Below are 15,500 nucleotides of genomic sequence, written 5' to 3' on the forward strand. Positions count from 1 at the left end.
TTGGATTTTTTTTTTCTGTTTCTGCTTGTTTCTCTTCGGAAAGCATTAAAAAGGTTGTACAACAGATAAACATGAATTAAATTTGAAGATATTTTCTTACGAATTTTCAAATCCAGATAATTCTAAGATATCTGAATCAAACACATTTCAGTGCTACATAGCATCAACATGGAAGATTTTAATGACCATCCTCAGTAACTTTTTCCTGAAATCTCTCTTCTTTAGCAGTGATTTACTTTCTTAGAAGTGTTGTTCATTTACATATTTATATTGTAATTGCACATGTTCCCAGGCAGTTAAGAATTTTCAACCTTTGCACTACCCACGGCGTGTGTTCACACCACATCCTCACACATACTGCAGATACAGGTGCTGTGTCATCTCAGTCCTGGCTCCGCTACAGAACTCAGAGTTCTCAGAAAGACTTGCCCTTTGGTGCAACCTATGAATATTTTTTCTCCATTTTTAAATGTATATTTAAACATCTCTGTGCATTTCCCTCAGTGACCTGGAAAGAGGTGTCACAGTCCTCATTTTAAGGCTGACAGATCAATCTCAGAAGCTCAGCGGCAACCCCCAGATTCCTGTGTGATGCCACAACTCTGGCTGAATATCAGCTCAAACTCTGCTCTCAGCAGAGGAGAGCTTCACAACTATCTGCAGTGGAGACTCTCAAGGGTTGCCAGAGCTCTGATGAATTGCACCACTCTGGGCAAGTTCCACTATAGACATGTCATAAATCATCATCCTGTTCAGCACCCTTTACAGAAAGCATTGCTTTGCTACTAACATGGTCCTGACTTGATCCTGTGAAGACAAAATCATCCCCTCTTATCATCCTGGTCATGAAAGAATGGTCTGGGAATGCGAGGCTATACAAAACTGCATTCCCTAGTTAAAACAGAATTGTTTGGGAAGAGGGAAAGCTATAGGACTTCAGTTTATCCAGAAAAGTGACAGTGACAATGACAGTCCTAAGTGTGAATTTCACCTGCTCTCCAAACAATGTTACAATCTGAAGAGACATTATCATGAATGACGACGCTGTAAGCTCCACTGAGGTTCTGTCCTGCAGCCCTAGCCCTGGTCATTGCCTGGTTTGCTTCTGTTGGTCTTCTACACTGGAAACAATTTAATTGAACCTAGAGAACCTTTGAGAACACAGAATGGAACATCTGTGGCTGGTGCACCAAGGTAACGCTGCCAAGTGAGTGTGGAGCACACAACAGGAATAGTTGAGCTTCTTCAGCTCCAACAGAAAGTCCAAAGTCTGGACACTCAGCCTAGAGAGAAGAAACAGAAGGCTTTTTAGAGCATTCTCTCAGAGACGTTTATGCTCTTGATAAAGATCGCTCCCATAGCACAGGAACATCAGTACCCTAACCCTGACAGACACCCAGTATTCACACTGAAATAGGAACAGTGAGTGGACTAGAATAGGTAAAAATTTCTTCATCAGATCAGACATCAGATAGAGATGTTATTATAAGATTTGTTACTGACAGATAGATATTAAATATATATATAAACTGAAGGCTACTTTTCCAGAACTACTAGAAAGGGAGCTCATCACAGTAGGAAGATCACTGTCTAAGTACTCTGTCCAACTTTCCACAGCCTGAAAAGATTCCTGAAGAGAAAAAGCTCTAATAGGTTTCTGCCCTCCCCTGAACTCCAGGGGCTATTTAAATATAGGTGATTTTTTTTTTATTTCTTTTCATCTACTGTTCCTGAAACAAAACAAAACAAACTTTGAAGAACCATAAAGGAGTTGACAGAACCTGAGCCAAGTGATCTTATGTCTTAGGAGGAAACTGATCTTATGTTTTAAAAGCCAGTTACTCAAGCAAAAGAGTCATGGTCCATCTCAGATGAACATTGGCAGGTCTCTGCTAAAAGACAACTAGTCCCAACAAAAGTAATCTGCATTTCTTTCTGAAAGTTCAAATAATTTCAAGGATGAGAATAAAATCACTGTCCTCTTCTTATACTGGAAAATTACAGAAGGGGAACTACTTTCCTGAATTTGAATTTTAAGCATAAATACCTTCTCTTGCAAATCTAGGATGAATCACCATTGTATTTTTTGCTTGAGAGTAAAGGGTCTAGGCAGATAAATTAGTTCTGTGGATCTCCGTTTTGCAAAGTACCACCAGGTGCTTAAAGAAATTACTGTACAAAGAGACCTGAAATTTGATGTGAAGACAAAAAATGAAAAATAAGAACTACTGAACACCGTAGCCATGGACAACAAAATTAAAGACTCTGGTTCATATTAGCATATAAAAAGATCTGATGAAGCTGAGCTAGCCTGTCATCAGATGGAAGAGAGGCAGAAGGTAGCACAGATGGTGAAAACAGAGGAAATTATTCATGGTTCCTCGTCACACCTTGAAAGAAGCTACTGAAAAGATGATGTTGAAAATTAAGACCAGAAGGCATCCTGGAACAACAAAACCTCTAAACCCTCCTTTATATTCCAAAGGTGTGTAAATATGTCCTGAGGTTAAATAGGCTTATGGTTTGATGATTTGTCTGTTACAGAAAATGGGGAAAAAAATAAAAAAAATAAAAAATCAAGATTTCTTTTTATCTTTCAGAGTAAAAATATCTGAACACCAAAGGTTGACTCTTGAGTCTTTAAACGAATGTAGAACCTTTCAGATTCTTCAAATTACTTGAAAGCAAGTGCTAAAATGTCCTGCACATTTGCAGGACACTATCTGCAGTGCCACTCAGACCTGCATCATCAAGCATAATTTAAAGAACCATGAGGAAAATTAACCCTTCCTGAGTGCGACTATAAAGTTCTTCTGGAATTTTAACAGACTACTTAGAATGCAGATGAGCTGACAACTGTCCTTATCTTATGAGCAATCATTTCCTGATTATTTACCAGGAACAGATGCAAGGAAACAAAGAAGCAGATTTCCCCCCGACTAAATAAAGTTTGAAGGTTTATTCCATTGACAGATATAAATTAGTGCACTTTTTTTCAGATGTGTCCACAGTGCAGGTATCAGATAAAATGTATTCTAAAATCAGCTTTGTGGACTGTGAATATATATATATATATATCCTGTGAATTTTCCAAGACCTGAGGAAGAGGATGGAGAGAAGTGAGAGAAAAATTTATTGTAGAACTTAGAACCTACTTAGGCTGTAAAACCTTCCTTGGGTAAAAAAAAAAACCCACCAATTAAATATCCTCACCCAAGCAAAAAACCACCAGCACCACTGCAGTGCAACAGCATTTTCTGCCACTGTTGAAGTGGAAAAAATTGCAGAGTACAGCAGTTCTAAGGTTATCATGAAAAAGTTTGGGAAGGTATGTCACACTGTCCGCAAACAAAGCCTCAACTACCAGTCAGGTGTTGAGGCAGAACTGAAACCGTTCCAAGGACACGATGTTCCCGTGCACCGAACACAGACAGGAGCATGTCCAGCAACAAGGGAAAGCAAATACATACCCAGTCCCAAATGACAATATTCATGCCTAAAGCTAGAATCACTCAAAGCTAGAATCTTAGGTTTTGCCAAAAGGAGAGGATCATAAACAGTCTGCAATGTTTATAGTCAAACAGGGAACATAAGGAGGATAGGAGGAAAAATGCTGGGTAATGAGAAAAAGTCAACTTAATAGGAGTCTTCAGTTTAGGCTTCAGGACTTCTTATTGTTTCAATGAACATAAAATAAAGGTGGTCTCTCAAGAAAAGTCCATTTTGACTGGCAGATGAAGGCTCAGGACTCTCCTAAAAAATACATGTAATTCTGTATTCTATCACTGTTGAGGTGGAAAAGGATTTTTGGTGTCTAAAATGAACCTAGGGAAGTTTTGCTGCCTCTCAAAAGTACTACAACAAATGAGGAAGATTTGACGGTACTGCAATATCTAAACATATTCAAGAATATGGATTGCTTTTAGCCAAGCACAAGCCATCACATTCTTTCAGAAGAAATATTCAAAACCAAAAAAGTTAAATCTCTGCTGATTGCTTCCCTGTGGTTTAATTAGTGAGGCAAGGCAGTAAGGCATCACAAAATTTCCATTTTAGTTTAACTGTTCCCTACAGTCAATATTTTATGCCTTTGTTTTTATTTCTAGGTTCCAGGGACATATACAAACTATTCAAACTTTTCCTTTTGTTTTCTACCATGAGAAATCCTAGAGACAAAGAAAAAATCTTATAATGGACCACTAGCATTCCTTTCCTCCCCTTCTCTTTCATAAACAATAAACTTATTGTACTCCAGTAATGATATACAGACACTCCGGTTTACTCACAAAGATAATTCTGCAAGCCAGGTTACTTCAGGATATGCAATTTCAGTACTCAGATCTGAAACGTGAAAGAACCCTGAACCCTGCTGTGTAATGGCAGCTCTAAGAATTCACGTAACAAAAAGTACGCTCCGTTACTGGAATGCCATCTTTACAAGAAATATACACCAACTCTCCGTGAGAGACTGAAATGGTTAATGGCTTAAACACTGTAAAAACCATCGGAGGACTTCTGCCCGCTCTAGCAAACTGCAAAGAAGCTGATCATCAGAAACCAGCGCAGCCCACCCCACCCCGATTATGCCTACAGACAGGAGTTTGGAAAGTGACAGGCACTTGAGATAAGATAAATGAGCGCTATTGTCCAATCAGCCCAGGTCTGGGAGAATTTATCCACAAGCGATCCTGGAGGGAGACCGGAATGCTGATAGCTCCAACATTCCGGATACCCGCCCAGGTGCAGAGGGCGAGCGCGCTCCTCCAGGCTACAGCTGGTGTTGAAGCAGATAAGGAAAGCTCGGGGAACTCTTGTCCCCACCCAAGTGAACCCGGCTGCGGTAGCTCCCTTGCCGGGGAACTACTGCGACACCCGCGCTCAGCCTGAAGGTTTTCATCTCTGCTGATGGGCCACAATGGACTGACACACAGACAGCTAACAGACAGCTCTGAGGTCTTAGAAGGTTTCAAAGGCTTCCGAAGTGTCCCGTGAACCACATTAATTCACAATCATCACCCAGTGTGAAACTCCCCACCCCAGGAGAGTTACCTGGGCGTTCCCATTCCCACCCGAACCGGCGCAGATAAAAACTCAATAGGTGCAATGTTGTAGGGGATTCTGTGTGACTTCTCCCACCACCTGATGGTCTGCAACCGCCACTTTGACCAACAGACATTGTAATTGCAACTACCAACTGTTGTAAGGATGCCTTTTGGTGATGAGAATTTTCTACGTTTGTCCCTTCCTTATACATTTTTAAAGCATGTATTGTCATATTAATATAGATAATAATAACCAAAATGGCTACATACCTCTTTCCATTGCAACCAAATTGTTCTGCAATAAACCCTACATAGATTTAGAAACACCAACCACTCAGTGTCTCTCTCACTCTAAGCTACCCCAAGGCATCCATTAACAAGAATCTGCATTACCCTGGACTTTCTAGGGGTGAGTTGTAACATTCTCAGTTATAACCTTTTACTATATAAAATGTCACACACTCTCTCTTTGTCTTTTGTTTCCTCCAAAAGATTTTGTTTGTCTGAAATATCCCAGGGATTTTTTTTTTTTCCTTCCCCTTAGAAGAAGGTGACCCAAAGATAAACTAAGTGAAGGAAATTGGCCAACAGAATTTCCTTTAGAAGTTTATCCACTGCCATCATCACAACAATTTGGGGGGAAGAACACCAGCTGTTAATGCATTTTAGTACCCAAATATTTTGTGTTGTCAGTATCAATCTTCTTGAAGAACTACAATCACTTGTGATTGCAAAAACCATTGCTAAGAACCCTGTAGCTCTGAGTCTTACTTCATGGAAGACAGGGCATGAATTTCTAAAACAAAACTTCACCAAAATATTAAACATATCATGTGAGTCAAGACCCCCACATGAAAATATAAATGGCAGACTCAAAGCTTGGAAACATAGTGTGGTATTATTAATACTAAGAATTTTTTTCAAGCACCTATTTTCCCTTTTTTTTCCCTTCGTTAAAATTCAGAAACCTGTGAGAATATGTCAATCTTGTGAAACTGTTCTGTATTCCCAAGGAAAAAGATTCTAAGTAAAATTTTTGCCCACCCTGCCCTTAATCTAATGAAATGGGCCTTAAGAAAGATAACTGAAACCTAGAAAATACAATGCACAAGGCTGCCAGAAAAGTGTGTAAGTTGAGCACAGTCTTCCAGTCTTCTCTGCTAACTGGAATTAGAATTTTGCTCTAAGTTCTCCTCACTACAGCTCCTAAACAGCACAGAAAAGACCAAAATCCCAAAAGCAATCTATCTCACACTAATTACTACAACATTTTTCCCTGATGTGTCTGAAAATTCACTAATTGGTATGAACACTTCTATTTTACTACTACTGTAGTTTTCATTTATGAGACCTCAAATATTCAGGTATTATTTTTCTTTAGCAATTTCTTAGTAATGTGTTTAGAAACTTAAATAAACCTCTAACAGATGATAAAGCTGATCAAAATGATCAAACCCACAGGCTGAACTGTGGCTCCTCTGCTTGTGTTATCTTGTAGCTGTACAAAGAACTTCCCATATTCTTACAGTGAGGTCCAGAAAGTTTCCCATGAGAGCTGCACATGTAAAAAAGGGGCTTTGTGGACTCTGTTGACAGAAGTGAGCAGTTGAGCCCCAGACCACAAAAGAAACCACCTACACTCAGCATTCTGTATAAACCCATGCAAAGTGTCTCTCAGGAAAATTTCCCAAAGATTACATAAATAAAAAAGGGGAAGAAACAACAACAACAACAACAACAAATTAACAGTATTTTAAAAGAAAGTTAGGGTCTGAAATCTTACCAACATCCCATACCTATTCTGCTGTGTGGGCAAAGTCAAACAGGGTGATCAGATATCCCAGGATGACCAGGACAGGCACAAACGAGAAACTTTTTTTCCAGATCTCCAAGAAGTTTACCAGGCCATCATTTTGTTTCAAGTTTTACAAGTGAAATATAAGAATTTCCCTCTCTCACTTCCTCAGAAACTGCAACCCTGGGAAAGGCTGGCAAATAGCCACAAGAGTCTCATATAAAACCTGGAATGTTACTTGCATCCAATTTCTCCTTCCAAAAGCAGTTTATTTTCACCCTACCATGCAATCTTATCCAGGCATCATAACATGAGCACAAGTCAAACTGTGCTCTTAAGATTCAGTTAGACAAAGTAGTCATGGTTTCAAGTTCCTGTATGTTCAGCCATCCAAAATTAGAGTGGATACATAAACTATAATTACAAGAGTTCTGGAAAGAGGTGAGTACCAGAAATAAGTTTGCAGTTGTCTTATTGTTTTATACTTTTCATTCATTTCCATTTTCCATGGAACTCTTAGGTTCCATGATTCCCAAAAGTCACAGAGCTAACATTAAGTATTTCAACACTGGAAAATGTTTATGGTGGTTTCTTAACTTGAAAAATTGTGCAACTATGCAAGCAAGTAGCCATAGAAACTGTGGTAGAGAAAAAAAAAAAAAAAATCAGCTAGGAAACTGCAGTGTATTTTTAATTCTTGCAAATGTTATTCCATTATATTCTACATGTGAAAAAAACATTAAACATTTACAGTAACTAACATATATTTCTGTTATGTACTAAAGGACACTTCCTACTCTGTTGAATTAAGTATTCCATTTCCTTCTTTGTTTTCATCTCTCTCCCTTTATCATACTACCACAGTTTCTTCTGTTAGCTTACGAACATCTGTATTAAAAAAAAAAAAAAAAAAATCACTCTGTCTAGTTATTTTTATACAAGTAGATTCTGAGAGTCAGTTATATTTACTGTCCTGTTAAAAGCCAGGTTTATGGCATGCTGTTCTTAAAGGGGCTATGAAGCATTCGTATCTCCCAATTCTAGGAACTTTGCTAGGAAAGCATTAAATAAAAAGTCCATGAACACATTTGATGATACAAACTAGAGCCTGCATTACTATACATTACTATATAATGCAGTTGAAGAAGTCCATGAAACTGGACAGAACCACTGTTTGGAACTGAAATGACTTGAGGTACCCACGTCCCATGTGCAGCATGGATCAACATACCCAAAGGGAGAATTGCATTAAGTCCTGTGACATCTTACACAGAAACTTTCCCTTGCTTCTTAGTGGTGGTAAGCAATTCCACTGGTATTAGTGAACACAAGACAAACACTGAAAAGTTTTCCACTCAGCCACCTCTTTCATCCCAATGTTGGTATTTTATGAAGACTTGAGGGATAAAACTTTCAGGAAGAATAATATCTCAAAACCATATGACAATTTGTCATTCATCTATTTGGAGGACTTAAGATAAAATGATTCAAAATAATTGGTATCTTCTGTCAATACTCTATGTCTAAATGAAGAAGGCTACACTTGTCTTCTCTTACAAAACAATTATGTTTCTGTCAAAAGCTTTTACATCCCAAAAATGTCTGACAGCATGTCTGTCTCTTATTTTTAAGAGAAGAACCCAACCAAAAGAACTGTTTCCCAAAGCCTTGGCAAAGTATTATGAAGCTACACAGGCATTGGGGGCTTCTTATTTTGTTTTGGGAGGCTTTGGCTGAACTACTATTTCAATAGTGCACACAAGTTTCCAGTACTTCTGTAACACCCTGATAAGTAAAGTCTAATTCAACCAAATAACACACCAACCAAATCCAGAAACACAGAGATCACATCTCCAGTCCTGTAAGTGTAAGTCATCCATGGAATGAAAAAAGAGAAAGCCTAGATAAAGGCAGAAATAGTTCTGTTGACTCTGGCATAGAAATGCATCCTTTAGATTTGGAAAACAAAGGCCTAAGACCACAAGGTCTCTTGGGAAGCATGTGGTTGGAGATGCACTGACACACAAGCAAAGCTGTGCAGTTACCAGCACATGTGACTGCCAAAACAGCAGGAATACTGCTCTGGACTAGTGAGAGGTGTCCACTTCCCTGCAGCTCAAAGCACTTCATTTGGAAATGTCTGCTTTGACAATTTCATTTCTCAAATGTATTTTTTTACTTATTTAGTATTATATTAAAAATTACATTGTTTTAATGCATTTTAAAACATTGAATCTGTGAAGTACTTTAACCATAACAATATGCATTTAACATTTTTTTATCAAGCGAAGAAACAAAATACTGCAAATAAAAAGAAATTGGACACAAGCTCAACATGCCAAATTATTTTTTTATTTTCTTTCTACTAGCAGACTCTAGCTTAAACAATTCTTCCTCAAAACCATGCAGATTTCACTGGACAGCACAAGTATTTCCTATAACACCATTCAGGTACATTACCTAGATGATAAAAAATATCTTCAAACACTGTACTTCAGAAATAAAGAAGCTGAAGTACAGCTTTGACAAGATTTCAAAAGGTATTCACTAGTTTTAAAATGGCAAACACTGCTAATTTTTCTTTCCAGAACCAAATTATAAACACTGTACCAAGGAAAAACCACCCACGGCCACAAATGCTTCATAAACTCAAATATTATATTCATACTTCATCCTTACAATATTTTTATGTGGTGGTTGCATCTACTGAGACCATCTATTCAGTGACTGCAAAACTGCGTACCTATAATAAATAACGGATCCACTGTCAATGACAAGGTATTACCTTATAAATAACTGCCAATTCCAGTGACACATCAAGACAACGTTCCTTACAAACCTCATCACCGCTCCACCCAAAGTTCACAAATTCAACAGTAACTACTGAACGTACAGAGATCAAAAGCATACTTATAGCCAAACAAGTACCTTAACACTCAAATTTCCACATATATAATTTATGTTGCACACATTAATTCATAAATTAATGCAAAGTTTGGTAAGGGTGTCACAGGCTGTAATATTTAATGTTCTGTCATCTTGTACATCAAATGACAAGGATGGACAGTAATAATTTCACTTGCAAATATGGAGAATTAACTGAATGCTTAGACAGGATAAGTAATACATATCCCAAGAGAAAAGCAAAACACATTGTACTTTTCATAATTAAAACACACTTCTGTAAAATCTGCCCCTGACCAAACCTTTGCATAGTGTTTTAACAAAGAACTGATTTTCCATGCTGACAACTACTGCTTTTATATGTGGGGAAGGTCTAAAGTAGTTTGCTTCTTGTAAAAATGGCTCCTCCTTTCCGAGAAAATGACTGAAAATAATCTAGGCCTTCCTTTACAATATTGAAAGCTTGAACTACAGAGATCAATATAACCACAGACTGACAAAGAATTCCAAGCTACAATTCATGAACATACTCCTTTTAACCTGGCTGCTTTTCACAGGATACTCTCTCTCTCTTCTCCAAAACCAGCCCCCTCTGAGGCTGCAACGGTGTGCAGCTCTGAGGAATCTTTTGAAAGCCTGGTATAACTTGAACGCTGGCCTCGCTTGTGAGCAGCCGTCTTCAGGTTCTCATTCTGAACTGCAGTTGAATTGGAACCCGAGCCAGGGTGCAGGATAATTTGAGATGGATCTCTGATACCTTGTATTTCTTCAAAATTTTGATTAGCTCGATTGCTTGGAGCACTGTTGTTGTTTAAGGTGACTGTACTAGGGGTTCTGTTTAAATTGTAGGCTTTCTGGCAGGCTGGCCAGCTCTCTTCAGGGCTACTTGCTATCAGGCTGCTTTCAGAAGGGCTCTTCTTATCTTCTGAGCAAATGGACATGCGAACCACAGCTGGATCTTGAAGGCCACTAAGGCTGTGTGGAATCCCTCTTTTTGCACTGTGACTGTCATCTTCAAGCTCAATGAGATTCGCCTTTTCAAGCTGTGAATCATCTGCTCCTTCATTGTGGAGGGAATGATTTGGAGAACTTTCGTTGGATCTTACACCAGAGTCGGACGAATCTTTCTTATCCAAAAGGGCATCTGTCAAATACTCCTTTGCTTTGATGAAGGTTCTAATAGGTTCAGAACCATGTTCTGGAGATTTGGGCTGCTTCTCTATTTTGATATCTGTTTTCTTATCTTTACCTTCCTTAAGAAGTGGAGTATTATCTGATTCTTCAGTTCCTGACTCATCTTCGTCACTGGGAAGTTTCTGATATCGGAGAGTAACTCCCTTAAGCTTTAAATCTGCAGCCTGGAAAATACTTGCTCTTTCCAAAGACTTCTTTCCTGGGAGAAGCTTGGAACCAGACTGATCAGATTTTTCATCTTCTTCAGTAATAGGATCCAAAGGAGATGCATCATTAGTAGAAACACCTGAAGTACTGTAATCAACATCATTCCTCTTCAGCAAAAAGGACTTTCTCCCATCATCTTGCTTCTGTTCATCTTTTCCTTTTTCCTGTTCTGCACTGGAGTGCAGAGAGCCCCCTGACGTGCTCTGGCCCATATAGAAAGCACTTGAGCTATGAGGGGAGGACCTCCCACTTACTGTGGTGGAACTGGCACCTCCTTCCAACTGTGACATTTGAGCAATATACTCTCTATATGCATCTCTGTACTCTGCCTGCACCTTGTCTGTAAGCTTTGATATTTCAATACTAGAATCTTGAGAGTTAAGGCTTGAAAGACTTGGAGTTCTACGAGTTTGTGACTGGAAAAAAAAAAGAAGAGAGAAAGGTAGCAGTTAAATGAATTACTTATTTTTACTTTTATTGATCTTCTTAAATGAAATAACTCAGTGTATTAAATATGTGCTAAAATTATTCTTTTCCTTGCTGCAAATAAGATTATGCAAGTGAAACTGTAAACACTATAATTAAAATATGCTTACTATAAACACATATATGGAATCACACACACAAACTAAACTTAGAAAATATTCTTATTGTTGGTTCCATAATGGAAAAATTCCACAAAATAAGCATCTTATCCAGCACATTTGAGACTAACTCTTTTGAGTATATAATTATAAAAACTGTATTTGTATGTCAAGATGGGCTTTTCTAATACATTTCATACATTTACAACATTTGCATTTTATATTAGAAAGACAGCAAGAATTCATCTACATGTTGAACATCTCTCAAAAGACTCCTGCCACACATACTTCAATATATCCTGGCAAAATTCCATTGCATATATCTGATTTCAGAAAAATCAGTTTTTTAGACAAACATAACCCTCTTTGCCCCTGTGTCTGCTTTTAGAATTCGGTTTTATTTCTCGCTACCCTAATCTGATTTGATTGGTAACAAATTAAACTAATTTCCCCAAGTGCAGTCTGTTTTGCCAATGATGGTCCCTGGTGAGTGCTCTCTCCCTGCCCTTATCTCGTCCCATGTATTTCCTAATTGTCCATAATATTTCCTCTCCCCTGCCCCGCTGACGAGGGCAGTGATAAAGAAGCTTTAGTGAGCACCTGGCATCCAACCAGGGTCAACTCACCGCAACAGAGAAGCTACAATAGTAATCACTATTGACTTAAATAATTCCAACAGGTGAATTCTACTGTTTTTCTTACGGACAAACTACCTTTCTCATTACTTGATTCAACTTCAGATAACTATATAAGTATCAGAAACACTGTTTATTCAAATACATCAAATGTGTGTAATGTCCATTTGGTCTAGAAAAAACATACATTGATACTCCATGGCAAGGGGCAGTAAGAATAATCAGTATACTACACACAAACATACACAAGCATGCATGCAAACACTCAAAAGTATCTGGGATAGAAACCTATCTCTGGGATAAATATGCCAAATCCACTTTCACAATGTTGATTATTAAAAATCTCACCTATAGTTAGGAATTTGGGGTGTCTTTTTACTTTGTTGCACCTTCAGGATTTTATAATTTACTTTTAGAAATTAAAAGGGTGCACCCCACTGGGTTTGCTGTTTTGTTTTTTGTTGGGTTTTTTTTGTGGGTTTTTTTTTTTTTTTTTTTAAATTCTAACCACTACTTAGCCACCAACTGATTTGTCTCATTTCTTAAGGACAGACAAATGAAAATCCAACACTTCAGGTGGTCTCACAAGAAGCAGAAGAAAACTAATCACAACCTATGGCAGAAACCACAGCTGGAGAAGGATGTCAGTTCTGGAATCTAGGAGCAGGTTATGCATTGTAAGGACAAGGTTTTGATGTCATGGAGCACCGTAGTTGTCTGTTTTCAAAAACCTAACAAATATATTTGTTGAATGGGCTAACCTCTGGTTAAGCGCATAGCTAAAATATTTTATACACAAAGCTTGAATAATACAGAAATACAGAAGCCTTGGAAGACACCACCCTAAGCTAGATGAGAAAAGCATGATAGCTTTAGGTTTTTTTGTCATGAAGAGCGATTACTGGAACAGATGGATAGGTTTCGGATGGCGAAGACCAAAGACTTCAACTCAGAGTATCGTCAGAGTTTACATCACTGAAGAACCAGGCTTTATCAAGACTGAGAACTGTAAGCATCTGAACTGTCCTAGAGACTTATTTCTTGACTTGTCTATATCCAAGACTGGGAAGAAACCTCTTTTTCATACAGGCAAGCAAGCAGAACATATTTCTCTATTAAATACCTGCCAACTTAAGTTACTATGGCGTGGAGGAGCTTCATCAAGTCCAATTGTGTTGAGTTCTTCAAAGCTGAAGTTCAGTGTGTAGGGAGCTTGACCAGCAAGACCTGTCAGCTCAGTGTGGGGCAGCTCGGTGCTATGGCCGGGACGGCGAGTAAGCTCACTGTGAGGAATCGCACTTGTGCCGTGCTCCGTTGCTCCACGAGCATCTTCCTGAGCAGCCTGATTTTCTGAATTTCTCATTTCAAGTATCTTAACATGCAAAAAGAGACAGTTTAAATGTAATTACATAAATAGAAGAAGTTCTCGAAACTGATAAACAAGAATTCCATTAAAAATAGGGACGAGGAATCCACAGCTGTAAAAGTGTACCTGTATATGCAGTTTTGACCACGGAAAAGTACAAAGAAAAATCATTTAATAATTCATTGTATTTACAAATTATTCTTATTACTGCTCAAACCCTTGAAAGAACTCATATGCCACAAAAATACTTAAATTTTTGTACAACTAGTAAGTGATAAATTACACATTTTAAAGCAAAACCAAATACTTTGTATCTAACAATAAATTTCATCATGCAGTGTTTTCAAGACTGACTTACAGTTGAAAGACATACTGTTATTTCAAGAAAGAAAACTGGCAACAGTCTAAAAATACTTTAGAGAAAGCTCAGTTCTCTGCAATGTGTAATCCTCACTGTAACAGCTTGACTGCCCAATTCCTTGCACTTATCAATACACATGCTTTGAATTCCCTGACTAACTTCAACAGTAGGACAGAGATTTAGAAGAGTTCAGTTCTGAACACTTTATTAAAATAGGCTAATTTGAAAAGGGAACCCACACAGGAAAAACTAGATGCCCCCAAAAAAGGAGGCAAAACTTCAGAGTTCACAATCAAGATGCAAATCCATAGGCAAATAGTTATTCATTACTGCTGAAGACAAAAAGACAAAGTAACAAAATAGCAGATGCGTTCATGCTTTAAGACAATACTTACAAACTTAAAGATGATGACAACAAGAAAGAAAAAAAAGATTCATATTGAAAAAGACTAATTTGTCATGACCTGAACACTGAACAGAAGGTCTTACCATGCTCCTGAACAGGTGCCAGTCACCAAAATTCATATTCATTTCTTTTTTCAGTTCATCAATGTTGCACTGAGCCAAGACACGGCCATTTATATTTGCCTAAAACAATAAAACTAAATAATGTAAATGATGGATACAAGACTTATGGCATGGCAGTAACAGACTTAAAAGGAAGAGGTAAAGCTGGATGCAGACTACTAGTGAAATTTCCCAAAGTCACTATTAAGTCCAGTTCTGTATCCTAACCATGTGTTTTTATAGAAGTATATTTAGTGATGATTGCTGATGTACAAGAAACACCTATGTGTCATGGAAAAAATGGAAATATTAAACCCATTAAAAATGTGTATATGAAAGGCAATATGATTGTGTCCTATATACAGACATAAGGAAACAACACATAAGTGGTGGAAAATTTCAGGGACAATAAGCCACATTATTCTGCTTAAATTTCCCCAACTCAGAACACAAATGGACTGCAGATACCCAGGCATTTGAAGATAATCTGACAGTGAAGTCCCAGGCAGCATCTGACCCCTGGCTTGAGGCATCTAAGATCAAGTACTACCTCCATTAAGTTACCTCTCTACATAAAATAGGCTTACATTCCTCCCATCATGAGAACTATCCAGGGACAGAAGATTAGACTTCTTTCCAATGTTCATCATCAATCAGCAATCAACACAGAAGTGTTTAAAAAACATCTATATTTTAGAAAGGTGATTCCTTACATTTGGCACGTTTATATAGTGTTTAACTTCCAAAAGCACCAAATTCAACACAGAACCATATTCATTACATAACAACAAGATACATATACCATGTATCAGTGCATGGACAGAATGTAAAAGAGGAATCATGTCTTAGGAGAGCATCCAGAAAATGAAGACCCAAGATGAGAGCTCTGCTTATACTGAGGGATC

General features: G+C 38.0%; 1 protein-coding gene across 7 annotated transcripts in view; it reads right to left on the minus strand.

The window, feature by feature from the left end:
* Positions 1–9,167: 9,167 nt before the first annotated feature.
* KIDINS220 (kinase D interacting substrate 220) overlaps positions 9,168–15,500 on the minus strand; it is a 78,837-nt gene continuing 72,504 nt past the window's right edge. For all 7 annotated transcript variants that reach the window (XM_040057654.2, XM_040057652.2, XM_040057656.2 and 4 more), the window contains 3 exons: positions 14,578–14,676; positions 13,485–13,733; positions 9,168–11,558 (listed from right to left, as the gene is read on the minus strand). In XM_040057654.2, coding sequence (XP_039913588.1) covers positions 10,293–11,558; positions 13,485–13,733; positions 14,578–14,676 — 1,614 coding nt within the window. In that variant the 3' untranslated portion in view covers positions 9,168–10,292. The remainder of the gene's footprint in view (positions 11,559–13,484; positions 13,734–14,577; positions 14,677–15,500) is intronic.

Source organism: Hirundo rustica, chromosome 3, assembly GCF_015227805.2.
Source record: "Hirundo rustica isolate bHirRus1 chromosome 3, bHirRus1.pri.v3, whole genome shotgun sequence".
In the NCBI taxonomy this organism is placed as follows: domain Eukaryota; kingdom Metazoa; phylum Chordata; class Aves; order Passeriformes; family Hirundinidae; genus Hirundo; species Hirundo rustica.